Source organism: Schistocerca piceifrons, chromosome 1 (genome assembly GCF_021461385.2).
Source record: "Schistocerca piceifrons isolate TAMUIC-IGC-003096 chromosome 1, iqSchPice1.1, whole genome shotgun sequence".
NCBI classification, from domain to species: domain Eukaryota; kingdom Metazoa; phylum Arthropoda; class Insecta; order Orthoptera; family Acrididae; genus Schistocerca; species Schistocerca piceifrons.
The window spans coordinates 227,092,213-227,110,938 of record NC_060138.1 but is presented as its reverse complement, the minus strand read 5'-3'; the positions used below and the strand labels follow the sequence as shown (position 1 = coordinate 227,110,938).

The 18,726-nt window shown below is 40.6% G+C and overlaps 1 protein-coding gene across 1 annotated transcript in view; it reads right to left on the bottom strand.

The window, feature by feature from the left end:
- Positions 1-18,726, bottom strand: part of LOC124790129 (nitric oxide synthase, salivary gland-like) — a 705,692-nt gene that overhangs the window by 14,320 nt on the left and 672,646 nt on the right. Inside the window, 4 exon segments of the mRNA XM_047257705.1 lie at positions 4,083-4,231; positions 4,335-4,462; positions 13,348-13,435; positions 18,432-18,642. Coding sequence (XP_047113661.1) covers positions 4,083-4,231; positions 4,335-4,462; positions 13,348-13,435; positions 18,432-18,642 — 576 coding nt within the window.

The window sequence follows — 18,726 nt, the reverse complement described above, 5'->3', positions numbered from 1 at the left end:
TCCGATAAATTACAGGCCCATATCATTAATGTCAATATGCAGCAGGACTTTGCAACACACATTGTATTCAAACATTATGAATTACCTTGAAGAGAATGGTCTATTGACACACAGTCAACACAGATTTAGGAAACATTGTTCTTGTTAAACACAAGTAGCTCTTTGCACACACAAAGTGTTGAGTGTTATTGACAATGGATTTCAAACTGATTCTGTATTTCTAGATTTCAAAAGGGCTTTTGACACTGTACCGCACAAGCAGCATGTAGTGAAATGGCATGCTTATGGAAAATAATCTCGGTTATCTACATCTACATTTATACTCCGCAAGCCACCCAACGGTGTGTGGCGGAGGGCACTTTACGTGCCACTGTCATTACCTCCCTTTCCTGTTCGAGTCGCGTATGGTTCGCGGGAAGAACGACTGTCTGAAAGCCTCCGTGCGCGCTCTAATCTCTCTAATTTTACATTCGTGATCTCCTCGGGAGGTATAAGTAGGGGGAAGCAATATATTCGATACCTCATCCAGAAACGCACCCTCTCGAAACCTGGCGAGCAAGCTACACCGCAATGCAGAGCGCCTCTCTTGCAGAGTCTGCCACTTGAGTTTATTAAACATCTCTGTAACGCTATCACGGTTACCAAATAACCCTGTGACGAAACGCACCGCTCTTCTTTGGATCTTCTCTGTCTCCTCCGTCAAACCGATCTGGTACGGATCCCACACTGATGAGCAATACTCAAGTATAGGTCGAACAAGTGTTTTGTAAGCCACCTCCTTTGTTGATGGACTACATTTTCTAAGCACTCTCCCAATGAATCTCAACCTGGTACCCGCCTTACCAACAATTAATTTTATATGATCATTTCACTTCAAATCGTTCCGCACGCATACTCCCAGATATTTTACAGAAGTAACTGCTACCAGTGTTTGTTCCGCTATCATATAATCATACAATAAAGGATCCTTCTTTCTATGTATTCGCAATACATTACATTTGTCTATGTTAAGGGTCAGTTGCCACTCCTTGCACCAAGTGCCTATCCGCTGCAGATCTTCCTGCATTTCGCTACAATTTTCTAATGCTGCAACTTCTCTGTATACTACAGCATCATCCGCGAAAAGCCGCATGCAACTTCCGACACTATCTACTAGGTCATTTATATACATTGTGAAAAGCAATGGTCCCATAACACTCCCCTGTGGCACGCCAGAGGTTACTTCAATGTCTGTAGACGTCTCTCCATTGATAACAAAATGCTGTGTTCTGTTTGCTAAAAACTCTTCGATCCAGCCACACAGCTGGTCTGATATTCCATAGGCTCTTACTTTGTTTATCAGGCGACAGTGCGGAACTGTATCGAACGCCTTCCGGAAGTCAGGAAAAATAGCATCTACCTGGGAGCCTGTATCTAATATTTTCTGGGTCTCATGAACAAATAAAGCGAGTTGGGTCTCACACGATCGCTGTTTCCGGAATCCATGTTGATTCCTACATAGTAGATTCTGGGTTTCCAAAAACGACATGATACTCGAGCAAAAAACATGTTCTAAAATTCTACAACAGATCGACGTCAGAGATATAGGTCTATAGTTTTGCGCATCTGCTCGATGACCCTTCTTGAAGACTGGGACTATCTGTGCTCTTTTCCAATCATTTGGAACCCTCCGTTCCTCTAGAGACTTGCGGTACACGGCTGTTAGAAGGGGGGCAAGTTCTTTCGCGTACTCTGTGTAGAATCGAATTGGTATCCCGTCAGGTCCAGTGGACTTTCCTCTATTGAGTGATTCCAGTTGCTTTTCTATTCCTTGGACACTTATTTCGATGTCAGCCATTTTTTCGTTTGTGCGAGGATTTAGAGAAGGAACTGCAGTGCGGTCTTCCTCTGTGAAACAGCTTTGGAAAAAGGTGTTTAGTATTTCAGCTTTACGCGTGTCATCCTCTGTTTCAATGCCATCATCATCCCGGAGTGTCTGGATATGCTGTTTTGAGCCACTTACTGATTTAACATAAGACCAGAACTTCCTAGGATTTTCTGTCAAGTCGGTACATAGAATTTTACTTTCGAATTCACTGAACGCTTCACGCATAGCCCTCCTTATGCTAACTTTGACATCGTTTAGCTTCTGTTTGTCTGAGAGGTTTTGGCTGCATTTAAACTTGGAGTGGAGCTCTCTTTGCTTTCGCAGTAGTTTCCTAACTTTGTTGTTGTACCACGGTGGGTTTTTCCCGTCCCTCACAGTTTTACTCGGCACGTACCTGTCTAAAACGCATTTTACGATTGCCTTGAACTTTTTCCATAAACACTCAACATTGTCAGTGTCGGAACAGAAATTTTCGTTTTGGTCTGTTAGGTAGTCTGAAATCTGCCTTCTATTACTCTTGCTAAACAGATAAACCTTTCTCCCTTTTTTTATATTCCTATTAACTTCCATATTCAGGGATGCTGCAACGGCCTTATGATCACTGATTCCCTGTTCTGTACATACAGAGTCGAAAAGTTCGGGTCTGTTTGTTATCAGTAGGTCCAAGATGTTATCTCCATGGGTCGGTTCTCTGTTTAATTGGTCGAGGTAATTTTCGGATAGTGTACTCAGTATAATGTCACTCGATGCTCTGTCCCTACCACCCGTCCTAAACATCTGAGTGTCCCAGTCTATATCTGGTAAATTGAAATCTCCACCTAAGACTATAACATGCTGAGAAAATTTATGTGAAATGTATTCCAAATTTTCTCTCAGTTGTTCTGCCACTAATGCTGCTGAGTCGGGAGGTCGGTAAAAGGAGCCAATTATTAACCTAGTTCGGTTGTTGAGTGTAACCTCCACCCATAATAATTCACAGGAACTATCCACTTCTACTTCACTACAGGATAAACTACTACTAACAGCGACGAACACTCCACCACCGGTTGCATGCAATCTACTGGACTGGATTTGTGATTTCCCCCTTTTGGAGGGTCACAGTTCATAGTAACTGACGTAAAGTCATCAAGTAAAGCAGAAGTGATTTCTGGCGCTCACCAAGCTAGTGTTATAGGCTCTCTGCTGCTCTTTATCTATATTAATGATTTAGGAGACAATCTGAGCAGCCGTCTTAGGTTGTTTGCAGATGATGCTGTAATTTATCATTTAGTATACTTATCAGGAGATCAAACAAATTGCAAAATGATCTCTAAAAGATATCTGAATGGTGCACAAATTGGTAGTGGACCCTAAATAAAGAAAAGCATGAGGTCATCCCTATAAGTGCTAAAAGGAATCTGTTAAACTTCAGTTACACGATAAATCAGTCTAATCTAAAGGCCAAAATTTCCACTAAATACCAAGGAATTACAACAATTATGAACAATTAAAATGGGAAAGAATACATAGAACATGTTGCAGGGAAGGCACACCAAAGACTGTGTTTTATCAGCAGAACACTTAGAAAATGTAAGAGATCTACTAAAGAGACTGCCTACACCACATTTGTTCATTCTCTTTGGAGTATTGTTGCACAGTCTGGTATCCTTACCACATAGGATTAATGGTGTACATAGAGAAAGTTCAAAGAAGAGCAGCACATTTCGTATTATCGCGAAATATAGGAGAGAGAGAGAGAGAGAGAGAGAGAGAGAGAGAGAGAGTGTGTGTGTGTGTGTGTGTGTGTGTGTGTGTGTGTATATCTCGGACATGATACAGGATTTGGGATAGACACCATTAAAGCAAAGGCGTTTTTTGCTGCGGCAGAACCTTCTAATGAAATTTCAATCACTAACTTTCTCCTCCAAATGCAAAAATATTTTGTTGAAACCCATCTAAGTAGGAAGAAACCAACATCACAATAAAATAAGGAAAATCAGAGCTTCCATGGAAAGATATAGGTGTTCGTTTATTCCGCGCACTGTTCGATAGTGGAATAATAAAGAATTAATGTGGAGATGGTTCAATGACCACTATGCCAGACATTTAGGTGTGATTTGCAGAGTATCCATGTAGATATAGATGTAGTTCTTCTACAGAAAATAATCAGTTTACATCAGGGTTTCCAATTTGATCTACAGCAAATTATGCTATTATTTGTTGATTAATACTTCACCTTAGGTATATCAGCTTCACGAGAAAGGGCAAGGAATACTTTGTCCAACACTTTTTCTTCCAGCATTGCTGCTTTTTCATCATGATACAGATCAAGAGCTCGTTGTCGGCAGCCAAAGAACAACCACATTTTGCCAAAACCATCAGTGCCTAAAAACAAAAAGGATCTTTAGAGCTGATTCTCATCTTTTGCCAGAACACTTAACTTCTACTCTTGGTGTTAGTTCAAGAATGTTATTAGTTTCACAGAAACCTTGTTGTGAAGCTTGTAACTGGGCCATCCGGTGCTGCCAGAATCCCCTGAAAGGTGCAATTCCTGTGCCAGGACCCACCATTATAACTGGCCGTTTGACGTCCGTAGGAAGGTAGAAGTTGGGTGCACTGAAAAGGAAGAGAATTTCACTTAAATGAAACAGAAAGAGCATACAATGATTTCCTGCAATTTACAATGAAGGACTATTTTTCCAAAATCTTAAATGTTTTTTCACTGTGATTGTTTATGATTCAGTTCATCCTCGATGTACTTAGTATCTACCAACCTTTCCTTTCCATAATAATGTTATATACATACAAACCATAAAATGATTACATTAAAACTTTAATGAAATATCAAATGTGTTCCATGAAGGAATAATGATAATCGAATAAAAGCCTGAAAGAAGTGAGGGAGGGTTGGGAAAGGGTGGGTGATGTGTGGTAGGGCGGCAACAGCATCAACCATCTTTCCCCAAACCTCCATCCCACTGCTTCCCACTTCCTTTCTCCTGTTGCCCACTCCACCTGACACAAGATCTCATCCCCCTGAAGCTGCAAAACTACTTTAACCATACTGTAGTTAGCTGGTACAATGTAGCTCTATACAGGTGCATGCAAGTGTGTGCATATGTATATATGTGTACTGCAGCTCAAAACGAATTCAGCCAAAAGCTAGCAAAGTTTTCAGTCTTGATTACATTCCTGTCAACAAGTCAATGCCTCTGCTAATTGATGGGGTGCTACCTCTGTTCTTAAATTATTTGTATTTACCAAGTCAGGCCATCACCATATATGTCGTTGTTGTGGTCTTCAGTCCAGAGACTGGTTTTATGCAGCTCTCCATGCTACTGTATCCTGTGCAAGCTTCTTCATCTCCCAGTACTTACTGCAGCCTACATCTACATCTACATTTATACTCCACAAGCCACCCAACGGTGTGTGGCGGAGGGCACTTTAAGTGCCACTGTCATTACCTCCCTTTCCTGTTCCAGTCGCGTATGGTTCGCGGGAAGAACGACTGCCGGAAAGCCTCCGTGTGCACTCGAATCTCTCTAATTTCACACTCGTGATCTCCTCTGGAGGTATAAGTAGGGGGAAGCAATATATTCGATACCTCATCCAGAAACGCACCCTCTCGAAACCTGGACAGCAAGCTACACTGCGATGCAGAGCGCCTCTCTTGCAGAGTCTGCCACTTGAGTTTACTAAACATCTCCGTAATGCTATCACACTTACCAAATAACCATGTGACAAAATGTGCAGCTCTTCTTTGGATCTTTTCTATCTCCTCTGTCAACCCGACCTGGTACGGATCCCACACTGATGAGCAATTCTCAAGTATAGGTCGAACAAGTGTTTTGTAAGCCACCTCCTTTGTTGATGGACTACATTTTCTAAGGACTCTCCCAATGAATCTCAACCTGGTACCCGCCTTACCAACAATTAATTTTATATGATCATTCCACTTCAAATCGTTCTGCATGCATACTCCCAGATATTTTACAGAAGTAACTGCCACCAGTGTTTGTTCAGCTATCATATAATCATACAATAAAGGATCCTTCTTTCTATATATTCACAATACATTACATTTATCTGTGTTAAGGGTCAGTTGCCACTCTCTGCACCAAGTGCCTATCCACTGCAGATCTTCCTGCATTTCACTGCAATTTTCTAATGCTGCAACTTCTCTGTATACTACAGCATCATCCGCGAAATCCGCATGGAACTTCCAACACTATCTACTAGGTCATTTATATATACTGTGAAAAGCAATGGTCCCGTAACACTCCCCTGTGGCACGCCAGAGGTTACTTTAACTCTTCAATCCAGCCACACATCTGGTCTGATATTCCGTAGGCTCTTACTTTGTTTATCATTCAACAGTGCGGCACTGTATCGAACGCCTTCCGGAAGTCAAGGTAAATGGCATCAAATGGCTCTGAGCACTATGGGACCTAACATCTGTGGTCATCAGTCCCCTAGAAATTAGAACTACTTAAACCTAACCAACCTAAGGACATCACACACATCCATGCCCGAGGCAGGATTCGAACCTGCGACCGGAGCGGTCATGCGGTTCCAGACTGAAGCGCCTAGACCGCACGGCCACACAGGCCGGCAAAAATGGCATCTACCTGGGAGCCCGTGTCTAATATTTTCTGGGTCTCATGAACAAATAAAGCGAGTTGAGTCTCACATGATCCCTGTTTCCAGAATCCATGTTGGTTCCTACAGAGTAGATTCTGGGTTTCCAGAAATGACATGATACGCGAGCAAAAAACATGTTCTAAAATTGTAAACAGATCGATGTCAGGGACATAGGTCTATAGTTTTTCGCATCTGCTCGACGACCCTTCTTGAAGAGTGGGACTACCTGTGCTCTTTTCCAATAATTTGGAACCTTCCGTTCCTCTAGAGACTTGGGGTACACGGCTGTTAGAAGGGGGGCAAGTTCTTTGGTGTACTCTGTATAGAATCGAATTGGTATCCCATCAGGTCCAGTGGACTTCGCTCTGTTGAGTGATTTCAGTTGCTTTTCTATTCCTTGGACACTTATTTCGATGTCAGCCATTTTATTGTTTGTGAGAGGATTTAGAGAAGGAACTGCAGTGCGGTCTTCCTCTGTGAAACAGCTTTGGAAAAAGGTGTTTAGTATTTCAGCTTTACGCATGTCATCCTGCCATCATCATCCCAGAGTGTCTGGATATGCTGTTTCAAGCCACTTACTGATTTAACGTAAGACCAGAACTTCCTAGGATTTTCTGTCAAGTCGGTACATAGAATTTTACTTTCAAATTCATTGAACGCTTCAGGCATACCCCTCCTTATGCTAACTTTGACATCGTTTAGCTTCTGTTTGTCTGAGAGGTTTTGGCTGCGTTCAAACTTGCAGTGAAGCTCTCTTTGCTTTCGCAGTAGTTTCCTAACTTTGTTGTTGAACCACGGTGGGTTTTTCCCATCCCTCACAGTTTTACTCCGGACGTACCTGTCTAAAACGCATTTTACGATTGCCTTGAACTTTTTCCATAAAGACTCAACATTGTCAGTGTCGGAACAGAAATTTTCGTTTTGATCTGTTAGGCAGTCTGAAATCCGCCTTCTATTACTCTTGCTAAACAGATAACCTTCCTCCCTTTTTTATATTCCTATTTACTTCCATATTCAGGGATGCTGCAATGGCCTTATGATCACTGATTCCCTGTTCTGCGCTTACAGAGTTGAAAAGTTCAGGTCTGTTTGTTATCAGTAGGTCCAAGATGTTATCTCCACAAGTCGGTTCTCTGTTTAATTGCTGGAGGTAATTTTCGGATAGTGCACTCAGTATAACGTCGCTCGATGCTCTGTCCCTACCACCTGTCCTAAACATCTGAGTGTTCCAGTCTATATCTGGTAAATTGAAATCTCCACCTAAGACTATAACATGCTGAGAAAATGTATGTGAAATGTATTCCAGATTTTCTCTCAGTTGTTCTGCCACTAATGCTTCTCAGTCGGGAGGTCGGTAAAAGGAGCCAATTATTAACCTAGCTCGGTTGTTGAGTGTAACCTCCACCCATAGTAATTCACAGGAACTATCCACTTCTACTTCACTACAGGATAAACTACTACTAACAGCGAGAAACACACCACCACTGGTTGTATGCAATCTATCCTTTCTAAACACCGTCTGTGCCTTTCTAAAAATTTCGGCAGTATTTATCTCTTTCCGTATCTATATCGATTTCAGCTTCAGTGCTTTCTATGCAGCTTCGACAGTTTACAATTACAATACCAATTGCTGCTTAGTCCCCACATGTCCTGACTTTGCCCTGCACCCTTTGAGACTGTTGCCATTTCTGTACTTGCCCGAGACCATCTAACCTGCCTGCTGTGCCTAGTGGACTCCTGACCTATCCAGCGGAACCCGAAACCCCACCACCCTATGGCGCAAGTCGAGGAATTTGCAGCCCACATGGTCACAGAACCGTCTCAGCCTCTGATTCAGACCCTCCACTCGGCTCTGTACCAAAGGTCCACAGTCAGTCCTGTCGACAATGCTGCAGACGATGAGCTCTGCTTTCATCCCGCTAGCGAGACTGGCAGTCTTCACCAAATGAGATAGCCGCTGGAAGACAGAGAGGATTTCCTCCGATCCATAGTTACACACATCACTGGTGCCGACATGAGCGACTGCCAGCAGATGGGTGCACCCTGTACCCTTCATGGCATCCGGAAGGACCCTTTCCACATCTGGAATGACTCCCCCCGGTATGCACATGGAATGCACATTGGTTTTCTTTCCCTCTCTTGCTACCATATCCCTAAGAGGTCCCATTACGTGCCTGACGTTGGAACTTCCAACTACCAGTAAGCCCACCCTCTGCGACCATCCAGATCTTGCAGACTGAGGGGCAACCTCTGGAACAGGACAAGCAGCCATGTCCGGCCAAAGATCAGTATCAGACGGAGACAGAGCCTGAAACCGGTTCATCAGACAAACTGGAGAGGCCTTCCGTTCAGCCCTCTGGAATGTCTTTCACCCCCTGCCACACTTCGAGACGACCTCCCACTCTACCACAGGTGACGTGTCAGCCTCAATGTGGGCAGTATCCCGGGCAGCCACAGCCGTAGTGTGATCGGGATGCGTGGGACGAGCTGGCCGTCCTCAACAAACCCCCATCCGGACCCCCACAGTGATGCCCATTGGCAACAGCCTCAAGCTATGTGACCGAAGCCAACACTGCCTGAAGCTGGGAGCGAAGGGATGCCAACTCAGCCCGCATCTGAACACTGCAGTTGCAGTCCCTATCCATGCTAAATACTACTGTGCAAAGAACGTCTGAACTAATCTACAGAGAGCACAAACAATTCGACACAAAATTTAAATGGTTATTAAAATACACGACTGCCTAGTAAATGCAGTAATGCTGCTACTTGCACACTGCTGACACACTGCTCGGCGGCAGAAGGAGACTACATGATTTTACACTATTCAGGTACTAAAACACGATGCTACAACTCTCAAATACTATAACATGACCAAAATTTATGAATTAAACAATGCAAGTACCCAAAAACACGCAAAGAAATTAAGAATTAAACTATGTAACAAATAAGTGAGCTAAGAGTATACGACTTGCTGCTGGCAGCTGCTTATCCAACAGCGGCAGGGAGCATCCTTCTGAATCTGTTTAGTGTATTCATCTCTTGGTCTACCTCTACAATTTTTACCCTCCACGCTGCCCTCCAATACTAAACTGGTGATCCCTTGATGCCTCAGAATATGTCCTACCAACCGATCCCTTCTTCTGGTCAAGTTGTGCCACAAACTTCTCTTCTCCCCAATCCTATTCAATACTTCCTCATTAGTTATGTGATCTACCCATCTAATCCTCAGCATTCTTCTGTAGCACCACATTTCGAAACCTTCTGTTCTCTTCTTGTCCAAACTATTTATCATCCACGTTTCACTTCCATACATGGCTACACTCCATACAAATACTTTCAGAAAAGTCTTCCTGACACTTAAATCTATACTCGATGTTAACAAATTTCTCTTCTTCAGAAACGCTTTCCTTGCCATTGCCAGTCTACATTTTATATCCTCTTACTCCCCAAGTAGCAAAACTCATTTACTACTTTAAGCATCTCATTTACTAATCTAATACCCTTAGCATCACCCTATTTAATTCGACTACATTCCATTATTCTCGTTTTCCTTTTGTTGATGTTCATCTTATATCCTCCTTTCAAGACACTGTCCATTCCGTTCAGCTGCTCTTCCAGGTCCTTTGCTGTCTCTGACAGAATTACAATGTCATCAGTGAACCTCAACAGTTTTATTTCTTCTCCATGAATTTTAATTCCTACTCCAAATTTTTCTTTTGTTTCCTTTACTGCTTGCTCAATAAACAGATTGAATAAAATCGGGGATAGGCTACAACCCTGTCTCCCTCCCTTCCCAACCACTGCTTCCCTTTCATGCCCCTCGACTCTTATAACTGCCATCTGGTTTCTGTATAAATTGTAAATAGCGTTTTGCTCAATGTATTTTACCCCTTCCACCTTCAGAATCTGAAAGAGAGTATTCCAGTCAACACTGGTAAAAGATTTCTCTAAATCTACAGATGCTGGGAACGCAAGTTTGTCTTTCCTTAAGCCATCTTCTAAGATAATTATTATGGTCAGTATTGCCTCACGTGTTCCAACATTTCTATTGAATCCAAACTGATCTTCCCTGATGTCAGCTTCTAACAGTTTTTCCATTTGTCTGTAAAGAATTCGTGTTAGTATTTTGCAGCTGTGGCTTAATAAACTGATAGTTTGATAATTTTCACAACTGTCAACACCTGCTTTCTTTGTGATTGGAATTATTATATTCTTCTTGAAGTCTGAGGGTATTTCGCGTGTCTCATACATCTTGCTCACCAGATGGTAGAGTTTTGTCAGGGTTGGCTCTTCCAAGACTATCAGTAGTTCTAAGGGAATGTTGTCTACTCCCTGGGCCTTGTTTCAACTTAGGTCTTTCAGTGCTCTGTGAACCCACCAAAAAAAGTTAAGCATATAATTGGTTCTCATATCTTGAAATGAGATAGATGTCTTGTTGTTGTTGTTGTTGTTGTTGTCTTCAGTCCTGAGACTGGTTTGATGCAGCTCTCCATGCTACTCTATCCTGTGCAAGCTTTTTCATCTCCCAGTACCTACTGCAACCTACATCCTTCTGAATCTGCTTAGTGTATTCATCTCTTGGTCTCCCTCTACGATTTTTACTCTCCACACTGCCCTCCAATACCAAATTGGTGATCCCTTGATGCCTCAGAACATGTCCTACCAACCGATCCCTTCTTCTGGTCAAGTTGTGCCACAAACTTCTCTTCTCCCCAATCCTATTCAATAGTTCCTCATTAGTTATGTGATCTACCCATCTAATCTTCAGCATTCTTCGGTAGCACCACATTTCGAAAGCTTCTATTCTGTTCTTGTCCAAACTATTTATCGTCCATGTTTCACTTCCATACATGGCTCTGAATTTTTTGATAACACAGCATATCATGCAAAGGAAACTACATTATATGTTCTCTTTGAACTGAATATGAAATGAAAAAGAAACGTTATTCTAAAAAACAAAAATATTGCAACATCCCACAACATCAAAAACATACAATAGCATATTCAGTAATGTGTAGGTCCTCAATGAACCCTCAGACACTCTTGAATGTGATTAGGCATTCTCAGTACCAACTCATTGCAAGCCTCTTGAGATGTATTTTTCCCCTCCTCAATGGTAGTATTCCTGAGAGCTTTAGTCATTAATGGAGGATGGTGATGCCTGGAAATAGCTCTTTCGAGCAAGCACCATGCATGCTCTATGCAATTCATATCCACTGAGCACAATGGCCTATCCATTCTTTGGATCCCACATGCTATCAGATGCCATCGCATACTGTGAGCATGATGAGGTCAGAAGTTATCACCTTGTAGAGTGAACCCTTCCCCTATAGCCTCTGCAAAACCAGTAAGGGTCACTGAGCCAGGTGGTGCAGTGGTTAGCACACTGAACTCGCATTCAGGAGGACGGCGGTTCAATCATGCCTCCAGCCATCCTCATTTAGGTTTTCCATGATTTCCCTAAATCGCTTCAGGCAAATGCCAGGATGGTTCCTTTGAAAGGGCACAGCCGACTTCCTTTTCTAATCCAATGAGACCGATGACCTTGCTGATTGGTCTCTTCCACCAAATCAACCCAACCCCACTAAGGGCCAGAGACACTGCAGTAGTCACAACGCCTTCAATTGGAAAAAGTGGTGTGTGGCAACCATATATGATCACTGCGCAAAATATGACTGAACCACTGGATTCTTGGTAACATTCCACAGTCATTGACAGATAACTGCATTCCCCTATTTGCTTCCGTATGTGAACAGAGTTGTTGTCAGGATGCAAGCCTCTTTGTACTTCATCTGTGAACAGTGTTTTGGTCCATTGGTCTTGTGTAAAATATTTATGTGCTCTAGCCCATCTTACAGAAGCACCCCTGTGATGTAGACAGAGTGGTGGAGCCCTGAGAAGTCTTGGGCTGTACACCTCCCATCATGAAGTCTGTTGTGCACAGTTTGGGTACTTGCGGTAATCCCTGTTGCTTCTCAAAGCTCAGAACACAGGGTAGTCACAGTCTTTGAAGGGGGTCTCCATACAGATATTACATGCTGGTCCTGAGCTGCTGCAGATTTGCATGCACGGGCTTCACAATGTCGATCTGCTACTGAATGTGTTTCCTGGAACTTTTTCTACAGCCTGGAGTCAACACTTGGCTTAATGTTAACAATATTCACAATGTCAACTTGTCTTGTGTTTTGTCCCATTAATGTGATGATTTTGATATGGTCTGCCATGGAGAGCCCGTTCCAAGGCATTGTGCTACATTATGAGGCCCACAGATGATTGTGCATTCACAAGAACTGTGTTTGTTTACAAGCCATGACTGCCTGGCCCCTGATGAGGCAGAGTGGCAATGTTGAACGAGTTCGAATTATGTAAACAGTCACACTCCTACATAAACACAACAGGAACATCCATAGTGACTAAGGGGTGGGTAATTTGGAAATATGCTAACTTTTTTTGATGAGTGTAGGTAACAACTACTGGTTGACAAATTATTTAGAATCTGGCTTTTAATGCTTCTTTTAGTTTTTTCTGGACATTTTTGCATGGCAACACTCAGTGTTTTGCCTGTGATGAGGATTTTATAGACTCAAATGAGGACATCCTGTTTATCAGAATTGTCTGATGCCTCTTGGGGTAAACTGCTGTTAATAAAAATACTTAATTACAAATTGATGAATACACTAAGCAGATTCAGAAGGATGTAGGTTGCCGTAGTTACTGGGAGATGGAGAAGCTTGCACAGGATAGAGTAGCATGGAGAGTTGCATCAAACCAGTCTCTGGACTGAAGACCACAACAACAACAATTACAAATCTTTCCTTAAAAGAATATGATGTTATGGATGACAAAAGAGGATGACTCACCTTCTTACAAATAAATAAATTTGATCATTTTCTTCAGCATCTCTCAAGAAATTTGAACACACGCCATAGTGCAGTGGACCATCACCATCTACAATAGAAAAAAAGTAATTTCACTTTCTTTGAAAACCATAAAAATTTTGAGTTAGAAATGGTAATATACTTCAGATTTTACATACAGTAATAAACATGGGGCACACAAAGAATTCACTCAATTTAGGCAGTTTCTTGTCTTTTACAAGAACAAAGCAAGTGGCATTCTCCATTGTCACAAATGGTGCAATACCCTCTCACTTAATACTATTCAATTATCAAGTTCAGCATTATTACATACCCTCATTCTCATTACAGAAGGGTCCCTCTCACCCTGCTCACACCCCCCCCCCCCCTCCCCCCTGCACTCCTTCTCTGAGAGCTAGGAAGTGAGGAAGTGTATCGATTGTGCTTTCATGTGAGTCTACTGCGTGTTAAATAAAACTACTTACCGTATACCATATTTTGAGAGGTGGTAGTATGGAACAAAACAAGAAAAAAATGTCCAGTAAACATGGGCTCCAACTTGCGAACCTTAAGAGCTATGAGTACTTGTTCATCCTTCTTACTGTGAAAGATCTTTTCTACTGCACTCTCTGTGCTATTACAAACGATCTACAGAATGCAGTAAGGAAACGAGGTCACATTCCTCTGTTGTTTTCTATGGATACAGAGCACAATAAATGTCTGTTACTGTAAGCACATTCACAATTGGGTAAGCATCACACATGCATTAGCTCTAATGGAAACAGGCTGTGTTGGAACAAGTTTGTGTAATCCTTTTACAGTGTAGTTTTATCTTTGCACTTACTGGTTTAATGCAAGCCTGTTATTCCACATGGGAAATGGTAGACATGATCTTCCGTTATGGTCAGAGATAATAGATAGTGAAGGATATTAAATGACACAAAAGTAGATAGAAAAATATAGGAAATGATTTTTTTGGAGGGGGGGGGGAGGGGGGAAGAGACAGAGGAAAGAGAGAGAGAGAGAGAGAGAGAGAGAGAGAGAGAGAGAGAGAGAGAGAGAGAGAGAGAGAGAGAGAGCAGCTGACACATAAGATAAAACACACAAGACAGAACTGCTACAAGGAAAAATGGTTTCAAAATCTAACTGTTTTCAAGCAGTTAGAAAAAAATTCTATTTATCATGTGGAAACCAAAAAATCACACAAAGAAGATGCTGAAAATGCCAGTTTACAGACCAGAATTTAAGGAAGGGAACAATCAAAGACAAAAAAAAGTTATCCAGGGATTAGAGAAAGAAAGTCAATATGCATATTTTGGGACACAACAGCTGAGAGGGAAATTAATTACTGAAAGTAAATTATCATCTTTCTGTTATTATCACTTTTCTGTTAATTAATCTTTCAAAAATTCTTGAAAAGATGGGTGGGGATGCAGGAAATCAACAACTAACAGTAAATTAAAGCCTGTTAAGTATACTGTACTCTTCCAGAAATTGACTTTCCAAAGTTTTTTGAAATAAGTGCATTCACATATCAATAGAAGAGGCATATCCAGCACAAATTTAAATCTTCTTTTATAATTACTTTGTTTCATGACATACATTAGAAAGTATAGCTGCCAGTCATAGGCCTGTATAGTGTCTTCGCTCTTTTGTAACAGTAAAACTGCAGATATAATCATTGTGTCATCTTTTGATACAGTATATTCACTTTAATTTTTTCAGCTGTTTGTAAGGTCTGACAGGCTCCATAATGTAGATTCACATTTGTATGTGCACAATCTGTACTGTGGTTCTCTATCACATACTCAAAAGAAAAATATATTTGCCTTATTATGAAATTTGAGACTCAAATTCGTTTTGGCCTTACTATTTTTACCTCAGAAATATTAACACCAATATATTGTCTCCAGAATACAGAATTCATATACAACTGCATTGTGTCAGAAAGTTTTAATTCTCAAATGAACTATCTGTTAAAGCTAGCAAGCCAATCACACAGATAACAGTGCAGGTTAAAGCACTTGCTTGTGGGACATGGGAAAGTATGCTGGCCCTAGTTTGAATTTGCCTGATGAAATAGTGGTGAGGGTTGGTGTGCTAACAAACCTGGATGTGGTTTTTAAATGGTTTCCCACATCCCACTAGGTGAATTCCACACTGGCACCTATGTGCTGCCTCAGATACATGCTACGCAAATGTTTAGGAAAGTTTCCCAAACTTGCACATAGAATTTACTCTAGAGGTACTATTTCCATCTAGGCACACTAATTCCATACTACTGGGTGAATAGGAGGCTGATAACCTTAGATGTTCAGTCTCTTTAAATATGCAAGTAGCAGCAACTAGTACGCCAGCTTTGATAAATAATTATAATTAATTATACTGATAATGGACAGCTATAAACAAATTTTTTGGATACAGTAATTTTGAATGATGAAAAAATTAAATTTTTTCTTAACTTTATTAAATTAAGTAGTCTTCCCTGATTGCACTGATATATATTGTATTTTGTTTGGGATGCGAAATGACAGCTATGCACTAAATTTTACAGTTTCGGTTGTGGCCAAATGAAAAGGAGATTACGGTTTATGTAAAGATATTTTAATAACAACATTACAACTACAGTTCATGTGGAACAGTACAACTATACAAAACTGCCACTGATATTGTTACACTGATCCCAGCATGGAGGAAGAGAGTGACTGGCTTCAATGTAGAAATTTCGGAGTTGCTGATGGATTGAGTTTTCCACCATGTCCTGCCCTTCCTTGCCAAAGGTGAACCTCTGACCTTTCACAGATTGTTTTAAGAGGCTGATAATATGTGAGTCCTAAGGGAAGATATCAGAGCTCCCATCAAAATTTGTTAAGGAGCTCAAGGGTTTTCTTGGCCTCACATCCCACCTCATAATGGTGATGCCAACAGAATATAGTGAACCATGCGAGACACTGCTTCCATACAACTCTTTCATCTTGCGATAAATTTGTGAAGTATGCTTTCCCTTACGCATGTGATTAAATTGGGTAACCACTCTTTGTTCTGATTGAGAAGAATTTGTCACGCAACAAACTGTGGAAACTACTCTCCAGAATTGAGGAAATTGCTATGAAGCCAACTGGGAATACCACCACACCATTTCTTAGTAAAAACACTCACACCACTGGGATTATACACAATGCTGCCACAGCAGAGGTCTTCTTTTCAAATGGGCTTACCTCATATATGTTGCTAACACTGCTGATTTCCAGCACCAGTAAATTATCATCTCTGCTGCTTCTTATTTTGGGTTTGGTGAAGTGTTCTGTTTACATCCTACTGAAAGTTTGCGGTCAAAGTGCTACAGATTTCTGCAGGTGTATATATTTATTAGTGTGCAGTAAATATTTGCAATGCCACACATGAAGAGGTATGCTAAAATAAAATTACAAAATTACAAAATAAAATTACAAACAAAGCAGTCCACACTGTTGAGAGGATCCTGTGTATCAGTTCCCCAGGGATGAAAGTCACACATGGCTCCCCTTCTGCTAATTCCAATTTTTATGTTAACAATAATGCTGATTGTAGTGGGTGCCAAACCCCTCCTAATACTTCGTTGTTCAGTTAATTCCAGGCAATCTACACAGTCATATTTTTTACATTTCACCACTTATGTTTTCAAAGAAGAAGCTTAAATAATTGATTATGCAATTGTATCACAATACCCTCTGTATTTTACACATTATGATGATGTAAGTGTAAGATATTACTGCTAGGCAGATATAATTCTTTTTAAGCAATTATTTATTCATTTATGTTAAATGTATTTATTTTTCTAGTAACCTCATAGAACAAAAAGGAATGTAATAATTATTTTTATTGAATTATGTGGATATAAATATAATTAATGTACATTCACATAAGATGCAAGAAGTGCTAACTGGAATGCCAACAGGAAGCTTGAAGATGAAAACTGCAGCACGATGTAGGCTATATAAACATTCTGAGACACATTTTAATATGACTCAAACCTTCATTCACAATTTCCCGCAAGTTGTAGTTTTCAAAATCTCAGTATGCATATATTCTTAAGTTTATAAAGTATAATAGAGGGAAAAATTCCACATGGGAAAAATATATGTGTGGATGGATATGTGTGGATGGATATGTGTGTGTGTGCAAGTGTATACCCGTCCTTTTTTCCCCCTAAGGTAAGTCTTTCCGCTCCCGGGATTGGAATGACTCCTTACCCTCTCCCTTAAAACCCAAATCCTTTTGTCTTTCCCTCTCCTTCCCTCTTTACTGACGAGGCAACCGTTGGTTGCGAAAGCTAGAATTTTGTGTGTGTGTTTGTGTTTGTTTGTGTGTCTATCGACCTGCCAGTGCTTTCGTTCGGTAAGTCACATCATCTTTATTAAGTTTATAAAGTATTGCACAAATTTTCTTCTGTAATTTGTCATTGTCTATGGCTATCTTGTGGATCCAAAATTAAAAGCAGTTGCAACTAAATTACAGAGAAATAAAATTTGCAGTTATGAGAAATATTTTAAAAATTAAAAAAATATTTTTTTCTAGTTAACATACTTAATGTGCAGAATTAAATAGGTCTAGTAACTCAGCCATCATGTCATGCATATATGGTGATTATTTGGTCGCCTTCATATGTGTATTATTGGATTACATCGTACGTGAGTTTGACAGAACACTTTAGAATATCTTTTTTATTATTAGTTCATATAAATATCAATGCATCCTACATTAGTTTTTATAAACATCAATGCATCCTAAATTGTTCAAAATACTTACAAATTGTTTAGAAAGTATCATGCATTAGATGTGATAAATTACAAAACTGTAAAGAATATACATAAGAAATAGTGCTTGAAAGAAAATGGCACTATTTTTCACATAATATGCAGCCAAAAAGTACTCTGTGTCCTTAAGACATGTATCATACCTACAGACATTTTTCTTTCTCGGATTTCCAATGTAGCACACTAGAGGTGGCTCATCTCTCTCTTAATTGAAATACAATTTAGAAATAAAACAATATTATCATACTCACAACAATGGTAAATGACAAGGTACAAAAATATGTGACATACCTTGGGTTCTGTAGACAACAACAGCAACTGTGATGTGTATTTGCTTCTGATAAACACTAGGTGACGACGATATACTATAGAACCGTGGCTGCAGAGGTGTCAACTGTGCTACTAACAAAGCAGCAGAAGGCCGCACAGATGGAAACTCTTCTAAGACCTCCAAAAGGTGAGGAAACCTCCAATGCCTCCAGTCTTCATAAGCTGCTGGTTCCTGTAATGAACAAATTCATTTTTCAAATAAAGCATAAATATATCTGTGGAAGTTTCCAGAATGAGGTTCGCCAAGGCTTGAACT